The following is a 22,057-nucleotide window of genomic DNA, read 5'->3' on the forward strand; positions in this document are numbered from 1 at the left end:
AAGGTCGTCTGCTCTTTGTTTAAAGGGAGGAAGATGATGATGATGATGATGATGATGAAGACGCGGACGTGTTTGACTCACCCACGCCGCAGACGAGGCCTTCGTGTGTGCGCGTGAACGCTGTTGATGATGTCACACGTCAGAGCTTTGATGTGTCATCACACGTCTGCTCACCTTCCTCTGTGGGGCTCCTCATCCTCATCATCCTCGGCGTGACCACTCGGTGAGAGGAAACAACAACAGGAACAAGCCTTTCAAAATTAAAAGCAACATTCATCTCAAGGCATCAAGTGCCACTAGAATGTGTGCGCACACGCACAACACCAACACCATGCGCACAAGCGACAACACACACACACACGCACAACAAACCTCTAGCACACACGGTGTACAACCACACACGCACACTGACATCCCAAAAACACCACCACACATACACACCCACTCAAATATGGACGCACATGGACCACCACGCATGAACACACAAACCAACAACACACACACACAATCAATTTCACATAGACACCCACAACTACACGCACACAGACAACACAACACATCACCTCACACACATACACAAACACATGTGAACAACCCCCACACGCAACCTTACACAAAACCAACAACACAAATCTATGAGGGGCCGTTAGGGACCTTATTCAGGGTTAGCTCTCACACTTACGATTCAAATGCTTTCACAAACTACTCAAATGCTCTCATCGACACTACTCAAATGCTCTTATTAACACTACTCAAATGCTCTCATTGACACTACTCAAATGCTCTCATACGCACGCGTCTTGCTCTCATCGACACTACTCAAATGCGTTCATGTGAGCACGTCAATCCCATTCTCGCACATCACTGCCATTCACGAGTTCATGCTCACACGTGAATGGTGTAAATCTTTTATTAGGTAGTTGAATTCAAAAAGTGAAATTATAGAGATGAACTGCACACTGCACACAGAGGGAAGTATTTCATATTTAAAATCTGTATTATTTTGATGATTGTAGCACATAGCAAATAAAAAAAAATCCCCATATTGAGAAACTAAAATATAACGTCAAACGAAATAGTGAATTAATTCAAGGGCTGGAATTTGCCCTCTGAAAAGTACTTCAGTGTTTAATCACTCTATGAATACTGAAGAAAAACTTTTCAACTATATTCTAATTTATTGAGATGTACCTATATTTAAAAAAGGCATGAAATATTTGACTGCGACTGCGTGCAGTCTGCAGTGCATATCTATGACACGAGTTTCACGACGACAGTTCAATTCCTTCATTCCCTTTGGACACCTCATTAGGTACTCATTAGGCGCAGGGGAGCTTAAACGCGAAGGAACCGTTTCCGTTTCAGATTGTAACCCGGCGGTGTTGAAACTCTGTCTTGAGTCCGCGAGTAAACGCACGTCCACTGCGCTTCGGCCCCAAAGGCACATTTGTTCGGCAGCATCCGCGACCGAATAATGGCGTCTCGCTCTCGATAGACGAGCCGGCCTATCACGACACGACACGGCTTCGGATTGGCCGACCGTTACGTCATATCCTACAGCACTCACGCGTTGAAAGCAGCCATTTTAAATCAATGAGGGAAAGCGTTATTGTAACACAATAATCAACAAGTGTATGACATATATATATTACAAATATATACGTATGTACTATCCAGTATAATGCTATGTAACGCTACTGCTGTCATGAACGGAACAACGGACAGGACCCAAAATGCACGACTCCAATTCGAATGGAGAGTTTCAAAAACAGAAAATAGATTAGATTGATAAGAAGAAGAAAAAGCATCTTTTATTGTCATGAACATGCATGTACACCAAATTTGTTCTCTGCATTTAAGCCATCAGAGGGAACACATACACATACACATGTTAGCGGAACACACTGGCGCGGCCGAAGCGCCCGGGGAGCATTTCGGGCTATCGGTGTCTCGCTCAAGGACACCGCAGCCGTGAGTCCGGGGGATGTTGGCGGACAGTCCGGTCGGGGTCTTGAACCTAGGTGCCCCACGGTGGGAGGCGATGATCTCAACCATTGGGCCACGGCTGCCCGACAATCATTCACTATCTCATTAGATGTTATAGTTTCTCGATATGGGGAATATGTGCTACAATCATCAAAATAATACAGATTTTAAATATGAAATACTTCACTCTGAGTGTGTGCAGTTTGCAGTTCTTCTCTATAATTTGAGTAGTGTTGATGAGAGCAAGACTCGTGCGTATGAGAGTGTTTGAGGAGTGTCAATGAGAGCATTTGAGTAGTGTTGATGAGAGCAAGTCTCGTGCGTATGAGAGTGTTTGAGTCGTCCTTACGAGAGCCTTTCAGTCGTTTGTGTGCGTGAGAAAGCATTTGAATAACGGCCCCTCATACAAACACACAACTACACACGCAGCCACACAACCAACGGCACACCTACTGGCACTCACACACACAACTGTGTGTGGTTTAATAAGAATCGAACACTCGCATCTACGGGAAGACGACGTCAGAATCTTGAGAAAAGAAGAGAATGTTTGTGTTTCAAATAACTTTCAAATGCTGAGTCAGCACACACACACACAAAGGAGCTCAATTAGGAGAGTACACGCACGCAAACAGACACACAGGAGCTGCGGTCGGACACGCCGCGGAAGGCGCAAACTCGTCGGAGACCCCAAGCCCCGCCTCCTCCCCGCTGGCTGTCTCCCATCATTTCCTGTTCCTGTTTGGACATGCGACATATGGTGCTTTGGCGCGCACGTTCACTGAGGTCACAGGCTTTCCCCCAACACGCACGCTGTGTTGTTGCGGATGTTTGTGGCCTCCCTCTATCGCCACGGCAACCGAGGCCGTCCCCGGCGGAAGCGATTCGGCGGCCGCGTCGGGAACCCCTCCCCGGCCGCCCGCCGCCCCAAAAGCAGTTGACGAATATTTGGCTTCCAGGCGGCAGGTGAACGCGTGAAGACGGGCGCGTTTGAAGTTGCCGAAATGTTTTGCGGTCTCGATGACTCGCTACATCGCCCGCCGGCGCGTTGGTGAAAACGTGCGGACGAGCGGCGAGTCACACGCTGATGATGTCACGCACCGATGATGTCGAAGCAGATGTCGGAGCCCTCCTTTCCTCCGACCTTCTCAGCGACGACGGTAGCGATGCACACGAAAACCAGACGGAACCGCGCAAAACCACGGCCGTCCAAAATTGAAGCACATCAAGCGACTCGTCTCCATGTGGAGAAGCGGCGGCTGGACTTTACGAGACTCCAGGGTGACTGGGGTCCTCAACTTGTTGGGCTCAAACCCACTAGAACCTCTGCTGGGTCTTTCGAACCAGCTTGGAACGTGCGCTAAATCGAGTATGTAAGAATGGAGGCCTTATGGAAAAGTCATTTCGGCCCTCTGTATGTTTCACAGCAAATGCTACCGTCCCATCCAATCGCCCTAGAAACTGCTCAATCTTAAGAACCTCTGAGAAGTTTTTAAAACTACATTAGAACCTGTGATCGGTCGTTATAAAAATCTGTCAGGTCTTTAGAAGGACCCCAAAACACCTGCTAAGTCTTAAGGCTTCTTTATACTGGCGCTGACGTCACCGCGGCTGTCCCACGCAGTTCGCCTTTCTACTCGAGCGCAACCCACGCGCGCGGTTTTGCACCTCCGAGTCGGGGGTGTCGCTACGGCCGGTTTTGGCTAGGGCGCCACAGGGTGGCGTTTCCTCTGCATTTTGGGGCCACTTCCGGTAGCCGAACAAAGCAACAAGATCAGTCTTTCTACCCCATGGTAGGTCCTTAAAAATACCCTGAACCTTAGAACTCCCCTTTAACCTCTGAGAGGTCTTGCGAACTACATTCGAACCTGCGATGGAGCGTTCGAAGCTTCTCCGATATGTCTCACACACGCTGCACTAAAGCCTGTAACAGGTCTTCACAAGCACCCTTGAGCCTCTGACCCCTTCTGGCAACCACCCGAGAACATACGGCAGGTCCTAAGAATCCTCCTCGACCTTGCGACAGTTCTTTCGAAGGAACCTCGGGCCTGCGATCGAGCCCGGCTCGCACGACCTCCCTTGCGTGCCCGCGTTGGGTCTTCGTGGTCTGGCGAGCATCTCGAAAGAGAGAAGAAGATGGAAATAAAAAAAAAAAAAAAAAGGGCCGAGTGCGGGTGGCCGTCCGCCTCGACCGCATCATCCGTCCCTGACGCACGTCGGAAAGATGACGTCTCGCTCGGACCGAGTCGACACAGACGGACACTCAGACCGAGTCACGGGGAAGTTCAAAGTGGGGAACACCGAGTGGGGGGTGTCGGCAAAGTAAAAGTTGGACGCATGTGAGTCACAAAGGGAGCACGAGAGAGCGAGAGCGGGAGAGAGGCGTCCAGGCGGGAGGCGGGGGGATTCGAGGGGAGGCGAGGAGAAAGGGAGAGAGCGAGCGAGCGAGCGAGCGAGCGAGGTTCCGCCCACCGAGCTGAAAGCATTCAACTAGTGCGCCGAGGATCATTCAAGGATCACTCAGCTGGGAGCAAGCCGAGAGGAAGCGCTTTCATTCATCTTCTCCGTCCCACCTCCACACCGCGCCCGCGCCCGCGCCGCCTTTACAACTTTCCGCTCTCCAAAGTTGGCACCTTTCGAAAGTCGCCGCCTTCACCCGCCGTCATGTCCGCCTTGACCGCGCTGAGCGGCGCCGTCCTGCTCCTGCTCCTGCCGCACGTCTGTCGGTCGTCGTCGGACCCGGCGCCGCGCTCCCTGGCCGCCGACCCCGCCGCCGGGCACTGCCCCTCCTGCGCCCTGGCCGGGATGCGCGGCGGTCCGGCCGAGGAGCCCGAGGAGGAGGAGGCGCAGCGGGAAGTGGTGGAGGCGGTCAAGCGGCACATCCTCAACATGCTCCACCTCCACGCGCGCCCCAACATCACCCGGCCCGTGCCCCGCGCCGCGCTCCTCAACGCCCTGCGGAAGCTGCACGTGGGCCGGGTGGCGGACGACGGCAGCGTGCACATCGGGGGGGAGGAGGCCGAGGGCGGGGGGTGGCGGGGGGAAGGCGGCGCCGAAGGAGGGGGAGGAGGGGCGGCTCGCGCCCGAGACGACGACGAGCGAGACGCCACCGAGATCATCACCTTTGCCGAGGCCGGTGAGTGCGCGCCGCGCCGCGGCTCTCCTTCGCACGTTCGCTTGAAAACGCGGTGAGCCTCAAAGTGTGCGACGCTCGACAATCACTGCGTCACTTGCGCTGAACCTTTTAGGACAGTACGTCGGGAGGAAGTGTTTGTTTGGAAACTTTGACTTACAGCAGCTCGTTTTGATCTACAATGCCTTCCAATTGAATCATCAAGTGCAGTTTGACACAGTGTTAAAGTTCAAAGTGCGCATGATGTCAGTGGCTTAGAGTTCTGAAACACATTCTCATGCTGCATCTCCAAACTTTGGCCGGAATGAAACCTCTGCCTCGCATTGTTTTCGTCTCCTTTGCGTTGTTCTGCAAGCGATTCATCGGCCTGCCGATATCAGCCCTCCTCAAATGGGCAAAAATCTTTTTGCCCATTGTTTTTCTTTACACATTAACACATGACGACAGAAGACAAAATTTCCCCTCAGAAATATTGGCCCCCAAAAACCGGCCACTTTTTACGGATATTTTTTCTCTCTGTTACAGAAAGGACCAAATCTCGTAAAGCACTCCAACGTGCCGTTGTATTCATATCGGCCGCGCCCTATTGATCGGTCATAATGTGGCGGTGGTGCTATTTGGAAAGCGAAGTTTTTTTAGATGCTAAAAGCAATTAGTGTGTCGCAAAAGCGGCGTCGTAGTGACGAACTAACGCGAAGCGCCTTCGGGTCGCGGTCGTCGCGCTCCCGGCGCCGCCCCTCACCCGAGCGCGGGCGCGGTAGGCGGAGCCGCTGATACGAAAATAGCCTCGGATCAAAAGTGTTGTTGTTGTTGCGCGCTCGAACGCGACGCCGTGAGAATACGCCGCGGACGGCCACTCGCGCCTTTGTCGCCGACAAGCGATGCGTTCAGGGACTCGCTAATTAATTGGGACGACCGAGACGCGAGAGGAAAGAGACGACGGCGGAATTCTTGGCGGCGATGCCCGAGTCCGTTTAGTACAGCGCACACACAAAACCCGTGTGTGTGTGTGTGCACGTGTGGGTACATACGTGTGCACGTGTGTGCGCGCGTGTGCGTGCGTGTGGAGCCGGCACACAGAGGACAATTAGGCTAATTGGACTTAATGGAACACATCATTAGCGACATTCCTCAGTGTACTTTCATGTGTCGGCCATGTTGGCAAAGTCTTTGTTGCTCCTCGGTCGGGATTCAAACTGCCAACCTTTCATCCTTTTCTTTCTTTCTTTGGCGTTCTCGATGCCAAGGACGTTTTACGAGAAACAACGAGCGGCATCGAGCAAACAAGGCTGTTCTTCTTCTGCTTCTTAACCAATCACGGGCCACCTGTGGCAGGTGGGGGTGTGGCCAGCTGTGGGCTGTGTTGGGAACTCACCCAATGGGGATGGCTATATCTTCATCAATTCCCATTTGGATTTGTTTTCAGAACCTTTTGTTCTTTGCTGAAACCCTCACCAATTATTTTCGTACTCAGGACAAAGATATTATTTCGGCATTTTGGTGGTGACGAACTATGTTGAAGTGAATTGAGTCACTTCATTCAGACAAACGTAGCCATATTATGGCATCTTGGTGACAAGGAACTATGTCGAGGTGCGTTTCATTTTGACAAAAGTAATGTTTTGCCGACATTTTTATACGCCTTTTTTGAGGGGGTGTCAATTACTCAATGATTATTCCCCCCCCCCCCCAAAAAAAATTGCCGTCATTGAAGACGGACAAGTTGTCCTTGTGGGCGCGAATGCTCGTTTGTCTGTATGAGCCCTTACTTTGAATGCTAACCCCTAACCTCTCCTTGGTTCAGATGAGAATATGTAAGCGGAGATGTGTTGTGCATTTGAATGACAGGCGACAAAGGACTGATCTGATTGGCTGCGGTGGGCGTGGCTTGCGAGGTTGTTTTGGCTTCCTGTCTAGGAATAATCCCGCCCGTCTGCGTTTCCGCTTTGATCCGCCCGAGTGGAAAAGCTCGGCGGGCGCGGAGAAGCCGCAGAGAGATGGATGTTGTTGCTTTTTTTTCTTTTCCTCCGATGACAGCGAGCACATCTGAATCATTCGGCGTCTGGGACATTCCTCCCGTCAGAAGACCGGCCGCTGGCTGCTTTTGTTTACCAGCTGTTTCACGCCCATTTTCCTTTGCATGTTTAACTTGTGTGTGCGCGCGCGCTGACATGTGGTGCCAATAAGGCCGAGAGGGCGTGCACTCTGAAGCACATGTGTGTGCGTCCTTTGAGCCTGACAGTCGTCAATGAGGGAATACGCTCGCTGCACATCAACAGGATGCTTTTCATGTGGTTGGCTTTTTTTTTTTCCTTCTCCCCAGCGAGGATGAAGAAAAAACGCTCGGCCCGGCCGCGCTTGCCAGGATGATGGGGTTGTGTTGACGTGTGTTTGTGCACATGCGTGTTTTCACCCTGGTGCGGCGTTCAAGGTCTTTTGAGTGCAGGAGAAGGTAAACGCGACAACGGATTGAAAGGGAACTCCATATTTGAAAACACTTCAAAGAACTGTTTAGGATTTTTGTTCTCATTTTTATGAGAATGTGATCTGTAATGCATCCATTTTCTAGAACGCTCGCCAACCGGAGGGCAAATGGTTGACCCAGGAAATAGTCTGTTCACACCATGTGCGCATGAGCTAACCCTAACCCAAGGGGGGCGTGCGCTTGTGTTGTGTTGTGTGTGTGTGTGTGTGTGGCTGGCGACCTCAAGTGCACAAATAAATACTTGGACTTCTCTAAAGTGCACTTTCACAAATTGGCATTGGAACGCATATATGAAACGTACTTATATAGTAATATAATAATTGGTCACAATATCGCAGATTTCGTTTTCTGGAACGTAACCCTTGCGACAAACGAGGCTTTTCCGAGCGTTCCCATCCTATTGCAGGTCGACTTGTCATACAGCCAAGAAAAAACAGGAAAAACAATCGTATCGGAGTACTTTTCAATTTTCAGTTACCATGGTTACCTGCATGACCCACGACACGTGTGCGCGTGTCGCATTCGGGCCGACTCCTTGTACGCTGTCAAAGTCAATAAACAGAGTGATGATGATGATGATGATGACGCAAGCGAGATCGTCGCCTCCGAGCGTCCGCTTAAAACGTGCGAGCGGACGCCTCCGCACGCCGCGCGTCACACGCCGGGCGCACGAGTCGTCCCCGTCGTGACTCGGACTCCGTGTCTGTGTTGCCGACGCCCACGAGAGGGCGAGCGGGCGGCACGTTATGTTTGCCGACCTTTAGTGAACCAACGCACGGATTTGGAAAAATCTCTTGGCACTTTGGCCATTGCCAGAATAACGCTAGTGTACGCTAAAATAAAACGTAAATAAAGGTGCGACAATTCATTGCTTATCAAATATATTATGTTGATAAATGATGAATCGTTCAGAGACCTTGCTTAACTTCAAATTGTGCAAATGCTCCGAATTTCAGCCTCTCAACAGTAAATATCTGATTTCTAAAGCAGACTGATTGGATCTTTGTGTTTTTTGCAAATATCGGCTTTTACTTTGGGATCATGAACATTTTTGCCGATTTTCTGACAGACCAAACAGCAACTGAATCATCATAAATGGATGTTTGTGCATTTTCTGCACTGTCAAATTGAAATCATGTTTTAGAATAAATGAATGGAAACTAAAATGTTTTATTTAGCCGATTCATTGATTCATCCAAAAAATAATCGACAGATGAATCGATTGTGAAAAGAATCGTTAGTTCCAGCCCTAATATATATGAAATAGTGTCTGTGTGTTATATATGTGCCATTAAGAGGCGGGGCTTGGCAGGGCGGCGTGTGACGTGGACGTGATTTCCAGATGATCTCCCGTCACACTAATGTACCCCAAAATGAATCAAGTCAAGTTGATTTGTTTCCCCCTTAATCCCAAAAGAGTCTCAAAGGGCTTCACAGTTGGCAATGATGGACGACATCCCAGAATCCAAAAGACCCAATCGCACAAGGAAAAGCTCAGAACCCCATTTGTGGAATAACGAAACCTTGAGAAGGGACTGCAGATGGAGCCTGGGGGGATCCCCCTTCCAGGATAAGCAGGCTACAATGGACGGCGACTTTTATCACATAGTCTGCTGTTGCACAACGTTCATTACAATGGCATAAGAGTCCGCGGCTCAAGCGAAAAACGCGCCGCACGCTAGATGCCTTCGGATCTGGACCGTTCGTTCGGAGCAGATTCCTCCATGTTATGCGATTGTTATCCCCCCCAAAAGTTTTTGATATTGGGTTTTGGGGTGAAATTTTCGGATGAACCTAGATTGCACGCGAAAACTCTACAGGTCAACTTCATTTGACCTTTTGTAAACATTTGAATGCACATGTTCAACTGTAGTTTTTGCACAACTTGCTGTTCGAGAATCAAAACGAACAGCAGATTTCACAACAAACTTTTGGTGACTCGTGCAAGTGACTTTGCTGTGCGTGTGTTGGGTTGCCATGGTTACCTGCAGCAGACTGTGTTTCAGGTGAGACGCGGGACACGGTGACCTTCGTGCTGTCCAAAGATGACGGCGGCGGCGGCGAGGTGTCTCTGGTGGAGCAGGCCAACGTGTGGCTCTTCCTGCGCTTGGCCAAGAACAACCGCAGCCGCGCCAAGGTGACCATCCGCCTGTTCCAGCGCGGCGCCGCCTCATCTTCGCCGCAGGATGACGTCTTGCTGGCGGAGAAGACGGTGGACACCCGCCGCAGCGGCTGGCACACCTTCCCGGTGTTGGCCGCGGTCCAGGCGCTTCTGGAGCGCACGGACGGGGCGGGCGCGGCGCTCGCCGTCAGGGTGTCCTGCCCGCTCTGCGCCGGCTTCGGCGCCACGCCCGTGCTGGTGTCCGCCGGCGAAGCGTCGCAGCGACGCGGCGGCCAGCGCGAGCAATCCCAACGGGAGCAATCCCACCGGCCCTTCCTGATGGCGGCGGTGCGGCCGGAGGACTCGGGCGACTCTCGGCGGCGGCGAAAGCGAGGCCTGGAGTGCGACGGCAAAGTGCGCGTGTGCTGCAAGCGCCAGTTCTACGTCAACTTCAAAGACATCGGGTGGAACGACTGGATCATCGCGCCCAGCGGCTACCACGCCAACTACTGCGAGGGCGAGTGCCCGTCGCACGTGGCCAGCATCACGGGCTCGGCGCTGTCCTTTCACTCCACCGTCATCAGCCATTACCGCATGCGGGGCTACAGTCCCTTCCAGAACCTGCGCTCCTGCTGCGTGCCCACGCGGCTGCGCGCCATGTCTATGCTCTACTACAACGAGGAGCACAAGATCATCAAGAAGGACATCGACAACATGATCGTGGACGAGTGCGGATGCTCCTAGACGCCGCCGGACGCCACGTCGGGTGGTGTCGGGCCGCGTCCGTCCTTGTGGCGCTTTCAGACAAAAAGAAAAAAAAAATGAATATTAATATATTTTTGTTAAAAATGGAGTGGATGTGGCCTGTTCATTTGGCTGAGACCATGTTGGCGATGCGGCCGACACATCGCAAACTATGCAACTTGTTTGATGACAGTGAACCCCCGTTTATCGCAGAGCGTGCGATCCAGATGATCCGGTGACAATTGCCGATCTTTTTTAAGAAGGTTACCTTTCAAACACATTTTAACTTATCAAAACGAACGTGAAGTTGTTAAAACACGCTTTTCAGAGTATCCCTTAGTGCCTCTTAACATCCAAAAAAATGGGAAACTATCGCACGGAATCACTATGCAGGGGCGGAGCTACGTGTATATATAAATATATATATATATATACAACCCCAATTCCAATCCCAATGAAGTTGGGACGTTGTGTTAAACAAATAAAAACAGAATACAATGATTTGCAAATCATGTTCCACCTATATTGAATTGAATACACTACAAAGGCAAGATATGCAATGTTCAAACTGATCAACTTGATTGCTTTTAGCAAATAATCTTTAACTTGGAATTTGATGGCTGCAACAGGGTCCAAAAAAGCCTCATGTTGACCACGGTGTTACATCACATTTTCTTTGAACAACATTCAATCGACGTTTGGGAACTGACGACACGAATTGTTGAAGCTTTGTCGGTGGAATTCTTTCCCATTCTTGCTCGATGTACAGCTTCAGCCGTTCAACGGTCCGGGGTCTCCGTTGTCGTATTTTAGGCTTCATAACGCGCCACGCATTTTCAATGGGAGACAGGTCTGGACTGCAGGCAGGCCAGTCTAGTACCCGCAATCTTTTACGACGAAGGCACGCTGTTGTAAAACGTGCAGAATGTGGATTGGCATTGTCTTGCTGAAATAAGCAGGGGTGTCTGTGAAAAAGACGTTGCTTGGATGGCAGCATATGTTTCTCCAAAACCTGTATGTACCTTTCAGCATTAATGGTGCCTTCACAGATGTGCAAGTGACCCATGCCATTGGCACTAACACAGCCCCATACCATCACAGAGGCTGGCTTTTGAACTTTGCGTCCATAACAGTCCCGATGGTTCTTTTCTTCTTTGGCCCGGACGACATGACATCCACCATTTGAAATGCGGACTCGTCGGACCACAGAACACTTTTCCACTTTGCGTCGGTCCATCTTAGATGAGCTCGGGGCCGGAGAGGCCGGCGGCGTTTCTGGGTGTTGTTGATAAATGGCTTTCGCTTTGCATAGTAGAGTTTCAAGTTGCAGAGTTTCAAGTTGCACTTACGGATGTAGCGCCCAACTGTATTTACTGACATTGGTTTTCTGAAGTGTTCCTGAACCCATGTGGTGAAATCCTTCACACATTGATGTCGGTTTTTGATGCAGCGCCGCCTGAGGGATCGAAGGTCACGGGCATTCGATGTTGGTTTTCGGCCTCGCCGCTTACATGCAGTGATTTCTCCAGATTCTCGGAACCTTTTGATGATTATTATTATTATGGACAGTAGATGATGAAATCCCTCAATTCCTTGCCATTGTACGTTGAGGAACATTGTCCTTAAACTGTTCGACCATTTACAAAGAGGTGAAGCTCGCCCCATCTTTGCTTGTGAATGACGGAGCAATTGAGGGAAGCAATCATGGCCCCCACCCGTTCCCAATTCGCCGGTTCACCTGTGGGATGTTCCAAACACGTGTTTCATGAGCATTCCTCAACATTTTTGGCCACCTGCCTGTCGCAGCTTTTTTGGAACGTGTTGCAGCCATCAAATTCTAAGTTCATGATTATTTGCTAAAAACAATCAAGTTGATCAGTTTGAACATGAAATATCTTGTGTTTGTAGTGTATTCAATTAAATAGAGGTGGAACCTGATTTGCAATTCAGTGTATTGTTTTTATTTATGTTTAACACAACGTCCCAACTTCCTTGGAATTGGGCTTGTAATATATATATATATATATATATATATATATAAATATATGGGATAAATTGCCAAAAAGCAGTTTCAGGGTTGATTCCTCCAAAAAAAGAAAAAGAAAAATTCAATCAATCTACGACTCGGTGAATCTCCAGGTGCCGAACCAAGAGCATGCAGTGATCCGCTGCAAAATGTTCAACCAAACCAGATAATAACAAATGGCTGCTACCCGAATGCTAACATATAATGCAAAACCCTATTGACGGGCTAAGGGAAATTAGCACAGATGTTGTCTAAACCTTCAAACAAGTGCTTCACACACAGAGCAATCGAGCTCAGTGCTGCCCGGCATATTGTGGCAAGACGTGGTACTACAAATGAAGGCGCACAACTCACACACGCAAAATCAAACATTGCTCAGAGATTTGCCATATAGCTGGGGTGTGAACAATGAATTGCGATATAGCGAGGGTTCACTGTATCGCCTACTTCCTCTTTTTTGTTTTGTTTGCTGATTCTTCTCAACGCAACAGAAGATGGAGACTCTCGTGCGTGCGTGCGTGTGTGTTGAGATTACTTGAATGAAACAAGTTGGCTTGGCTGCTGGAACCAAACACTTCTATGTTACCATGGTTACCATGTTCTGATGTTTACTGTCACTAAATATTTGAATAATATTCTCGTTCATGTTAATAATAATAATAATAATAATAATAATGTTACGTGTTGTTGTTTGAGAAATGTTTTTGCACTATAGCGAGACTCCAGGTCACAGGTTTGATCCCGTCTTCAAACACAAAACGTCCGCTGGCATCACTGGCGATGACGTTAGCTTAGCAGCGAGCAAACCACCTGCTAGCCGTGAAAATATTTGATTGGTCGAATGTTCACCAGCTTCACTTTTTTTTCCACTTTTAGATCCCTTCAGACACCAAAGAGGCTCACGTGTGTGTGTGTGCGTGCGTGCGTGCGTGCGTGCGTGCGTGGATGCTGGAAAGTGAGCTCAAACTTTCTAAATGTACATTTGTGTCCCCGAAAGGACGACTGGTGTCGACCTTCTCTTCCTACATTTCCGACAATGCTTGGCTCCTCCACATTGCTGGGTTTCGGGGGAGGAAGAAGAAAATGTTGTCATTTTCCAGTTTCACCCAAAAACTTTGGTTTGCGTTACTCTCGGACGCGCCCCGACTTCTGATGGGCCTGAGCGAAATGAAAAGAAAAATGATGAGGGATAAAAGTTTGTGTTGTTGACACTGAACAAGGACGACTAAGGATAAAAAACCTATTTTTTATTCTGTAAATATGGAAATCATGGCTTTGATGTACAAATGTGCTTGTGACATTTTCTGATCTAATTTATTGGACTTTTCTGCTTCACATTAAAGTTTCAAGCGACAAATGCAAATGTTTGAGTATGATTATGTCCGAAGGATACTTTTGGAGCGACAGAACCAAGCGGAAGGTTTTGGAGATGGCCAAGGTCGATTTGTCGACCTCAAGGTCAACGGGACATGACGCACGTGTGCTGCTGCGACTTAGCGATGTTAGCGAACCGCAACTCAACTTGTATGGCGCCACCATCAGGTCACATGCTGCGCACGTGCGCGCGCGCGCACACACAGACGCACACACACACACGCACGCCCGATCTGTTTCGTCTTTTTTAATTTCCTGTTCTGCTCATTTTACTCCACTTGCTCAACATAGGATTAGTGCTTAATGGAGAAGGAAATGACACAAGTACGTCAACACACATGCACACACAAACGTGACCTCTCAACTCTGCTCATAAAACTTTCTCCTGTTCAACTTTTTGGTGATCGAAAAAGTGCCAGCGTCCATCTGTGTGTGCGTGCGTGGGTCAGATGGTCCGTCTAGACACGCCTGTGCGACGATCAGAGCGTGTGGTGGCGTCTACTCAGTCTAGCGAAGCAGATCAGGGCGGCGACCTGTCTCACGCTGACGGCGGCGACGGTGCGCCCACGTACCGTCGCGCACACGCGCACGGTGACTCACTGTGTGAATCACAGTAGGTGTGTGTGTGTGTGTGTGTGAGTGCGCGTGAGTTAAACTGCTTCAATACTTCATTCCATTCTCATCCATCCATTTTCTCTTGCGCTTGTTCTCATTGGGGTCATCTTAGGGTCAGCCGGACGGAGCCTCTCCCGGCGTTTTGCACCTTGAAAAACAATCGTCGATGCAGGGGGGGCCGTTAAGTCTAAGGTGGCCACGCCCACTCAGACCTCAGGACAATTTGGAGTCTGCAATGAGGCGCAGATGTTTTTGGAATGTGGCAGGAAGGCTGCGTACCCGGAGAAAAGCCACTTGAACACCGACTCCACCCGGGAAGGCCGGAGCCGAGATTTAGCGCCAAGCCTCAGACTCTTCGATTCTCAACTTCTTCCTGAGATTCGGATGCGTCCATGTGGACTCTTCCGGTGTTGTGCAGAGGACAAGAAGCCTCTCAAGTGGGTCCAGCCTTTGCCAAGACGCCGCTCGACCTTCGCCGAGCTCCCGCCGACGAGACGGTCGGCGTGAGAACCCCGCCGAGAGCGAAGCGGCGAGGGGCTTGCCCACGAGCTCGGGAGAAGTTGGGAGGAAGACCGGCGTTCCCACTTCTGAGCAATAACGCGAGCGATGTTTCCAGCGGGAACGCTGACTCACTCTGGTTGACCCGCTCCTGACTTTCGGGTCTGGGAAAGACATCGGAAAGGCGCCGTCCGGCCTCCGCGCGCACAAGATTTGCAACCAACACAAACTTCGCAAGCACTTTTTAACTTCCTTTTTACACTCATCCTTCACACCTACACCCTGTGCGTGTGCGTGTGCGCGTGCGCGTGCCCGATAGCATGTCGAAATGGAGCGATTGTTTGTTAGGTCTAAAATTCCAATTGTTTCGATTGACGAAGGATGTCACAAGGGTTTAGCAATACTGACACATTAGTCACAGTGAAAATAAAAATGCCTTTGAATTTGACAGCGCGTAGAGAAGAGTTGCGAACAACCCTGCCAAATTTGAAAAAGAACAAAATGACCGCGGCAGTTTGCGGGTGCGATATGTGCGGCGAAAGGAAAGAAAGGTCACAATTATCTGTCACGGTCTTCATCGAAATGTTACGTATCAAAAGTACGAATTGGTATCAGTGCTAAGTGTTTGTATGGGTGAGTACTCTCGAGTGAGTACTCGTGCTGGTATCGGTCTGAGAAAAAAGTGACAAAATGAGGCTTCGACATATTGAAAATTCAAGCCTTCGTCTCAACTGCCACTTCTACAAAGTAGAAGACTGGATGCCACTTCATCTCGCATCTTTCTTATATTTACACATAACTCCACGTTTGAGCCACGGCAGTATCAAAGTCTCGGGTGGCTGAAATAGCGTACATCCCAGCGGGTTGTCGAGGGGCTTTTCCACGCCGTGACAACGAGGCACTCGAGAGCGGCCACGCCAGCACGAAGCCCCTGTCCACATGCTGGCTGTCACATCATCACACATTTGTTTTCCCCCCCTCCCCGTGACACGGGCACACTCACGTCAGACAACGAGGCGCTCTAAAGCGGCTATGCCGACGGACTATCCAAAGGGAAGATGCATCTTCTGAGGCTACTCTACAATAGAGGACAGTTTAGTACCGCTGACAGCTCAGCCAGGTCACATGGCAACTGAGACGCGGGTCACTTTGAACTGGTTAAAAAGGCCCAAAATGAACAAAGTGACGAGTCACGTCCACGTCCCAACGAATTTGGGGAATTCCTCGCTTGATTCCAGAACATCAGACGAACGGCATCGTGTGTTTTACAAGGTGGACAGACGGCGTAAACACAGATGATGATTCACGCGGCGACGCTGAGCACGCACAGCTGTATTATGACGGCCGCTCACGGACGCTGTAAACACGCGCGCGCGTGCGCGCACACACGCGGCCGTCTAGGAGGTTTTTCCTGCATTTCTGATCAAATGCTCTTCATGCATTGGGGCAGCGCGGCGGCGGGTGAGCGGTAATCACATCTGCCTCAGTTCTGAGGGTCGGGGTTCGCTCGCGCTCGAGCGGCTTTTCTCCGGGTACTCCCGCACTCGAATGGGAGCGTCTCACCCAAAGTCAGCCGCGACCCCGACGAGGACGAGCGCTACAGAAATGGACGGATGGATGTTTGTAGCGCAGCGAGGTTTCGACATTGGCTTATGTTGAGGTTTTGCTCACTCGCGAAACTTCACGGCAGGAAGTTACGAGATGAAGCCGACGAGACTTTGTTTTTGTCTCCTTTGTTGCAACTTTCAAGTCTGCCCGTCGGAGTTGGGCTCGGGGGCTCAGGGGTGAGGCGGTGGGCGAGGGGGTTGGGCGCGGAGCGGGGTTAGGTGCGGCCGGGTCGAACTGGAGCGAGACACAGCAAAGACGAGACAGCAGAAGAGGAGGCGCGGCGGTGAAGCTAATTTTAGAGCTAAGCTAAAGAAAATAAGAGGTCACGTGTCATCCGGAACCGAAAAAAAATGAAAAGAACGCGGGGGCGGGGCTGTGGCTGGATGAAGGGCGGCGTCCTAACCGACCACATTAGGGCTCCAAAAAAGGAAACGTGACTCACCTTTAAAGAGTGAACACCACTGGAACGTTCTGCTCCTCCCCAGAAATCTTTCCTGAACACACAAAGTCCGAAGAAATGATACAATGTAAAAAGGAGAATGGAGGATTGTTTATTTTTCAAACAATCAAGAGTGCTTCATTTGTTCCATGACATAAAAAAAAAAAAAAATGTGCTGCTCTTTCTGCTTTGCCCACTGGGAGGGAGCATCATGCAACGGTCATGCTGACACAAACAAAGAAGAATAGACTTCTTCAACTTCTACGATGTCTCAGGTTGCAACATTAGTCGTTTTCGTGGCGGGTAAAGAGTGTATGCCTGTGAGTATTGTTGCATTATCTGTCTACATGCGTTGCTCCACCATTGGGTTGGAATCGCGTTGCTTCAAAAAACGCAACTATCGATGCTCACAATTAGCATGTCATTGGCCGTTTGTTAGCATTAAGCTCATCGGACCTTTTGAAGGCAAAGTTGTGTACTTGTTTGAAAAACATACGTTGTGATCCGAAGTCGTGCAGCCGAGTCAACTTCGGCAAGAAACGGCTCGAAGGCTCGTTTGGGAACAATTGCTGGCTAAGTGGTTCTGGAAAACGGCCGCATGTTGGCTTCACTGCCACCAAACAGCGTTTGTATCAAGTCAAAGCAAACACTTGTAAGTGGGGCCACTGGGATCTCAGGGCCCAACACATTTGAACTCTGGTTTTTGTCTTTCTAGCTCATCTCCAAACGAGCGGCCCCATCCGTCTTGTCCGAAAACGGTTGGCTCTTTAACACATAACAAACAGCATTTGAAATGACTCCGAACGTTTCATATGGTTAACGACCAGCAAACGCTCGTCACGCGCCGAACGTGAAAGAGTCTGAAACGGCCGTGAGTCGCGCCGCACGAGGGCCGGACCGGACGAGCCGATCGGCTCGCGCTTCGACGGCCGCATACGGCTTTGGCGTCGGCGTTTCGCTTTTCTAGTCTGACGCCGGCGGCTAGCCGCTAACCCGTGTGTGAGTTTTGCTAACACAAGGCAAGCCCCGACATTTGCATCTTGTTTCCTGTGAGAAGAACCGGTTGCCATGGTAACCCCGAGTACACATCCTGTCCAGACTGGACCCGGCAGGTGTGTGTGTGTGTGTGTGTGTTTTGATGTGAAATCCAGCTGCTCCAGCTGCACGCCGCCTCCCTCCTCCCTGCGGCCAACGCCAGGAAGTGTTTTCCAGTGAAACTCCCGCCGGACGTCATATGAGGGAGTCCCGGCCCTGCAGCCGGTGTGCGTGTGTGCGTGCGTGCGCGTGCGTGCGAGCGAGCGAGCGTGACGCTGCGTTTGCCAGGACCTCTGCTACTTGGACGGCCAGCGCAGACCTTTCTTATTGTCTTCGACATGAAAGGCGTGTTGCGGACTTCCAAACGCGATCTATCAATCAAATCGGGGCTGTCCAAACGTTTCCCTGCGAGGGCCACAAACAGAAGAATGGACGTTGACGTTCGAACCGGCTAGCTAGCTCTTAAACAACAACATGCGACGGGAATTCTTTTCCTCACTTTGAGCACCATGCGAGTTCATAGCTCGTTAGTGTGCAGAAATCTCTTGGTTCTTCTTTTTGTCTTTGTCGTTGTTTTCCTTTATTTTCCATTGTCTTCGGTCACATTTGGATATGTTCAAGAAAAGGCAATCAATCAATCAATCAATCAATCCATGTATTTTGATCACTGACATGAAATCTTCATTTTTACTTTTGTACATTTCAGGGTTTTTACTTTTACTTAAAAATCCCCTTTTGTCTTTTTTGTTAGAACTCTGACAATAGGACGTCAATTAGTAAAATGATCTGTGAAAAAAATAAAAATAAAAAAAATAATAATAATAATTTGATTTTCAAGAAGAAGAAGAAGCCACTGCACCCGAGGTAGAACAACCAATCAGAGACAGAAGGCGCGTGAATATTTGCCATGCACTCGTGGGGCACATCCCCGCAGCTTCACGCTAACCTCTTAGCTTGGGCTTCAGGAGCTTTGCCAAAACTTTGCTGGAATCTCCCACCTCTGGAAGCTCGACCAAAGCGCCCATCGCTCGTCTGTTCACGACTGGCCACAAGAGTCGCAAAAAGAAGCGGAGGGGCGGGACCTGATGCGGAATTAGCAACATTGGAAGTAGCGAAGTGAGGCTACATTCAAATCTTGATAGCCATTTTCAAACTCCGCCTTTCGGTACAGGAGTTGAATCGCTATTCCGATGTTTTCCACACAAGTACCCGTGACAGGCGACCGGTGCGGGCAGGGGTGTCAGAACGCTTCAAATCGGTGTTTTGGATTTGACTTTTGTGAGTCTCTTGAGTGGCTTTCCAGCTGCAGCTGGAAGCCTTCAAAATTAAAGGAGCATCGATGTCAGTGCGTCTGCGATCGGCATCAAGACGCAAAAAAGCCTCCGGTTCCAGATGTCAGTCAGTCAGGGACACTTGAAAGAGCCGACGACTTACGTACATCCGAAGTTCTCTCGCGTCCCGACGGGGTCACGCGTCGGCCATCCGGCCGGCCGGGCCTCCTCCGCGGCTTCCCGTCCGCTGTTGTCGTGACGGCTAGACGGACAAGAGGAGGAGGACGGAATTAGCATTCGGGCACGAGTCGCCGTAAGACGTCTGGAGCCGATCGGCCTCGTCTTGCAAAAGAAGGGACTCACTTGTTCACTTGTTTTCGCCAGCGGCAAAGTAACAAAATGAAGCCAGAAGTGGAAAAAGATGAAGACGGGTCAAAGTTGAAGTATGCTTCAACTTCTTTATTTCAAGTCAGAAAATACAAACGGAGAAATGCAGAATAGGGGAAAAAAAAGACATTTGATCAATGAGAGTTGAGCCCCACATATTCGGGGTTTTGGCATTCCAATGGTCCAAAAAAATTAAAATACATTTTAAAAAAAATAATTTTGGATTGTTTTTTTTTTTTTACTGAAAAGTCACCTATTCACCAAAGCACTTGTTTTACTTTGGCGCCATCTTGGTGTCAAGAAACGATGTTGATGTGAGTCGAGGAGTTTCATTTTGACAACCATAGTGCTTTGCCACCATCTTGACGAACTTCACAGCAGGTCCCAATCACGATACGGTGGAGACAACATCTCTTTTGACACAAATCCTTTTTCGAACGTACCGTATCGAAATCATCAAATCTAAACCGCAGTTGACGTTGCCTCGCTCTATTTACGTCTTCTTTCTTTTAAATGTCGTCGTCGTCGTCGTCCGTGGAGGTTGAAAAAAGGCATCGAGCCTATTTTGACAAAGGAGAAGAAAGTGCACAGATACCTGAAAAACATCTACGTACAGTCTCTCCGTATTTGTATTTGGTTATTTGTCCACACTGAACGAGAGTTGACACGATTGTTTTGCGCGGCGAGCAACTCATCAGCGCACTCGGTTCTGGGCCACCGCTCCCGACTCCAGCAGCTCCCCGATGATGTCGTCGCTGTAGGCCAAGGCGTCGCGCAGCACCTGCACCGTGTGCTGGCCAATCACAGGAGGGGGCGTCGGCTTGCTGCGGGAGAAGCTGCTGTAGCGAACCGGCGGACCTGACAGACGACGACAACGACATCATGTAAAACATCGCGCCCGCTATCCTATATCGATAAATCGGAAGCTTTGGAACGCAACTCAAACGTGGGCTGCAAAAAGAAAAAGCAGCTCCTATAGGACAGTTGTGTGTGTGTGTGCGTGTGCGTGTACTTGCACGCACTTTTGTTTGACTTCCGTTTGAGAAGAAATTGCATAAGCAACGAGGCCGTGCCCCTGAGCTGAAGTTTGACAAGTTGAAACGTAAAGTTGTTGCTAAGGACCGCGTCACGGACGACGCCTGCGACCTTTTCCCCCCTCCCTCGGTCCGCCTGCACCTCCTCCTCCTCGCTCTTCATCATCGTATTGTCTGTCTGACACTTTACTGCTGCTACTGACACAAAAATGAAAGCGGAAATAAAAACAACTTGCAGACGGTGGGAACAAAATGTTGGTTTGTTTTTTTTTTTTCTGGAAAGAAAACATAAAAGAGCGGCACTAATGAGCTCAACTCACACTGTGTGTGTGTGTGTGTGGGGGCACAAATAATTGATGTATATTGAACATAATCCTTCTTTTTATTCCCCACGTTCCTTTTTTGTTTCATTTGAGTGGGAGCCAAAAACACAGGAAGGAGGAAGGAAGCAAAAGGAAGGAAATGAGGTTGGAAGGGAGAGAAGAAAGCGAGGGCACGGGAAGGAAGGACCGAGGAAGCAAATGATGCTTTTATTCTCTCTTAATAGAAGAGTTGGATGATGTATCCTGTATGATATGATATATTGCCTCGTCGATGTATTTGACTGCTTTTTGACATCATGGCCAGGGGACTACAGATGAAAACCAGCCTTCTGGCTAATTCGGACTTTTTTAACCATCTGTACTTCATGTGTTTTAGGAAATTGCATTGTCCCCTTTCAAAAATAAACTGATAAAAAAACTGAAGTTCCCCCAAAACGCTTGGCGAGTGCTGTGGTTTGGTTTGTGTGTGCGCGCTGACCAGGCACGGCGATGCGTCCCGCGGTGGGATGCTCCATCTCCTGGACGAGCCCGTTGTGTTTCACCTGCACAGACGCACACACGCCATCGCACGTTACAACCGCCAATCGCAGACTCGGGTTCGGACCGTCCGCTGCCGCGCCACCAGAACGTCGAGCGAGCGAGCGAGCGTCAGCCTCCCCGTGAATGCTTTCCGGCGGTCTCTCCCGGCCGGAACGACGAGATGATGGGGATTTTGCCGATGACCTCGCTCTGCTCCACCCCCAGACGCCGCGGCGGATGCGGGACAAGACAAATACGGCGCGACTCCACGCGAGAAGCGCTTCCTCCTGGCCGACGGGGAGCGTTTCAAAGCACCCGCAGGAACTTGAAAAGGCATCAGAAGTCGCCGTCACGCGGTTAAGACGATTGGGCAGAAAGCGCGCGCGAGCCCCACGCGCACGACTGCCACTTCTCGTTTCTATCGGGTGGGAATTTGCGGGACGGAGGCAAGACACGAACCGACGGGGTTCGACCAAGAG

General features: G+C 50.0%; 2 protein-coding genes across 19 annotated transcripts in view; one reads left to right on the forward strand and one right to left on the reverse strand.

The window, feature by feature from the left end:
• The window catches only part of sugct (succinyl-CoA:glutarate-CoA transferase), a 48,815-nt gene that overhangs the window by 3,627 nt on the left and 23,131 nt on the right, over positions 1 to 22,057 (reverse strand). For 7 of the 18 annotated variants that reach the window (XM_061758461.1, XM_061758462.1, XM_061758460.1 and 4 more), the window contains 3 exons: positions 21,538 to 21,601; positions 20,406 to 20,560; positions 19,754 to 20,262 (listed from right to left, as the gene is read on the reverse strand). In XM_061758461.1, the coding sequence (XP_061614445.1) occupies positions 20,212 to 20,262; positions 20,406 to 20,560; positions 21,538 to 21,601 (270 nt within the window). In that variant the 3' untranslated portion in view covers positions 19,754 to 20,211. Of the gene's footprint in view, positions 1 to 81; positions 220 to 10,364; positions 10,503 to 17,012; positions 17,065 to 17,131; positions 18,450 to 18,543; positions 18,639 to 18,990; positions 19,578 to 19,753; positions 20,561 to 21,537; positions 21,602 to 22,057 lie in introns of those variants that run through there. The other 11 variants (XR_009785938.1, XR_009785937.1, XR_009785942.1 and 8 more) reach the window with 11 other exon arrangements.
• On the forward strand, positions 4,481 to 13,838 carry inhbaa (inhibin subunit beta Aa). Its single transcript, XM_061758473.1, has 2 exons — positions 4,481 to 5,122; positions 9,611 to 13,838. Exons 1-2 carry the CDS (start codon positions 4,651 to 4,653, stop codon positions 10,447 to 10,449), a joined length of 1,311 nt encoding a protein of 436 aa, XP_061614457.1. The 5' UTR covers positions 4,481 to 4,650; the 3' UTR covers positions 10,450 to 13,838.

The sequence above is a fragment of the Phyllopteryx taeniolatus genome, chromosome 20 (genome assembly GCF_024500385.1).
Source record: "Phyllopteryx taeniolatus isolate TA_2022b chromosome 20, UOR_Ptae_1.2, whole genome shotgun sequence".
Lineage (NCBI taxonomy): Eukaryota > Metazoa > Chordata > Actinopteri > Syngnathiformes > Syngnathidae > Phyllopteryx > Phyllopteryx taeniolatus.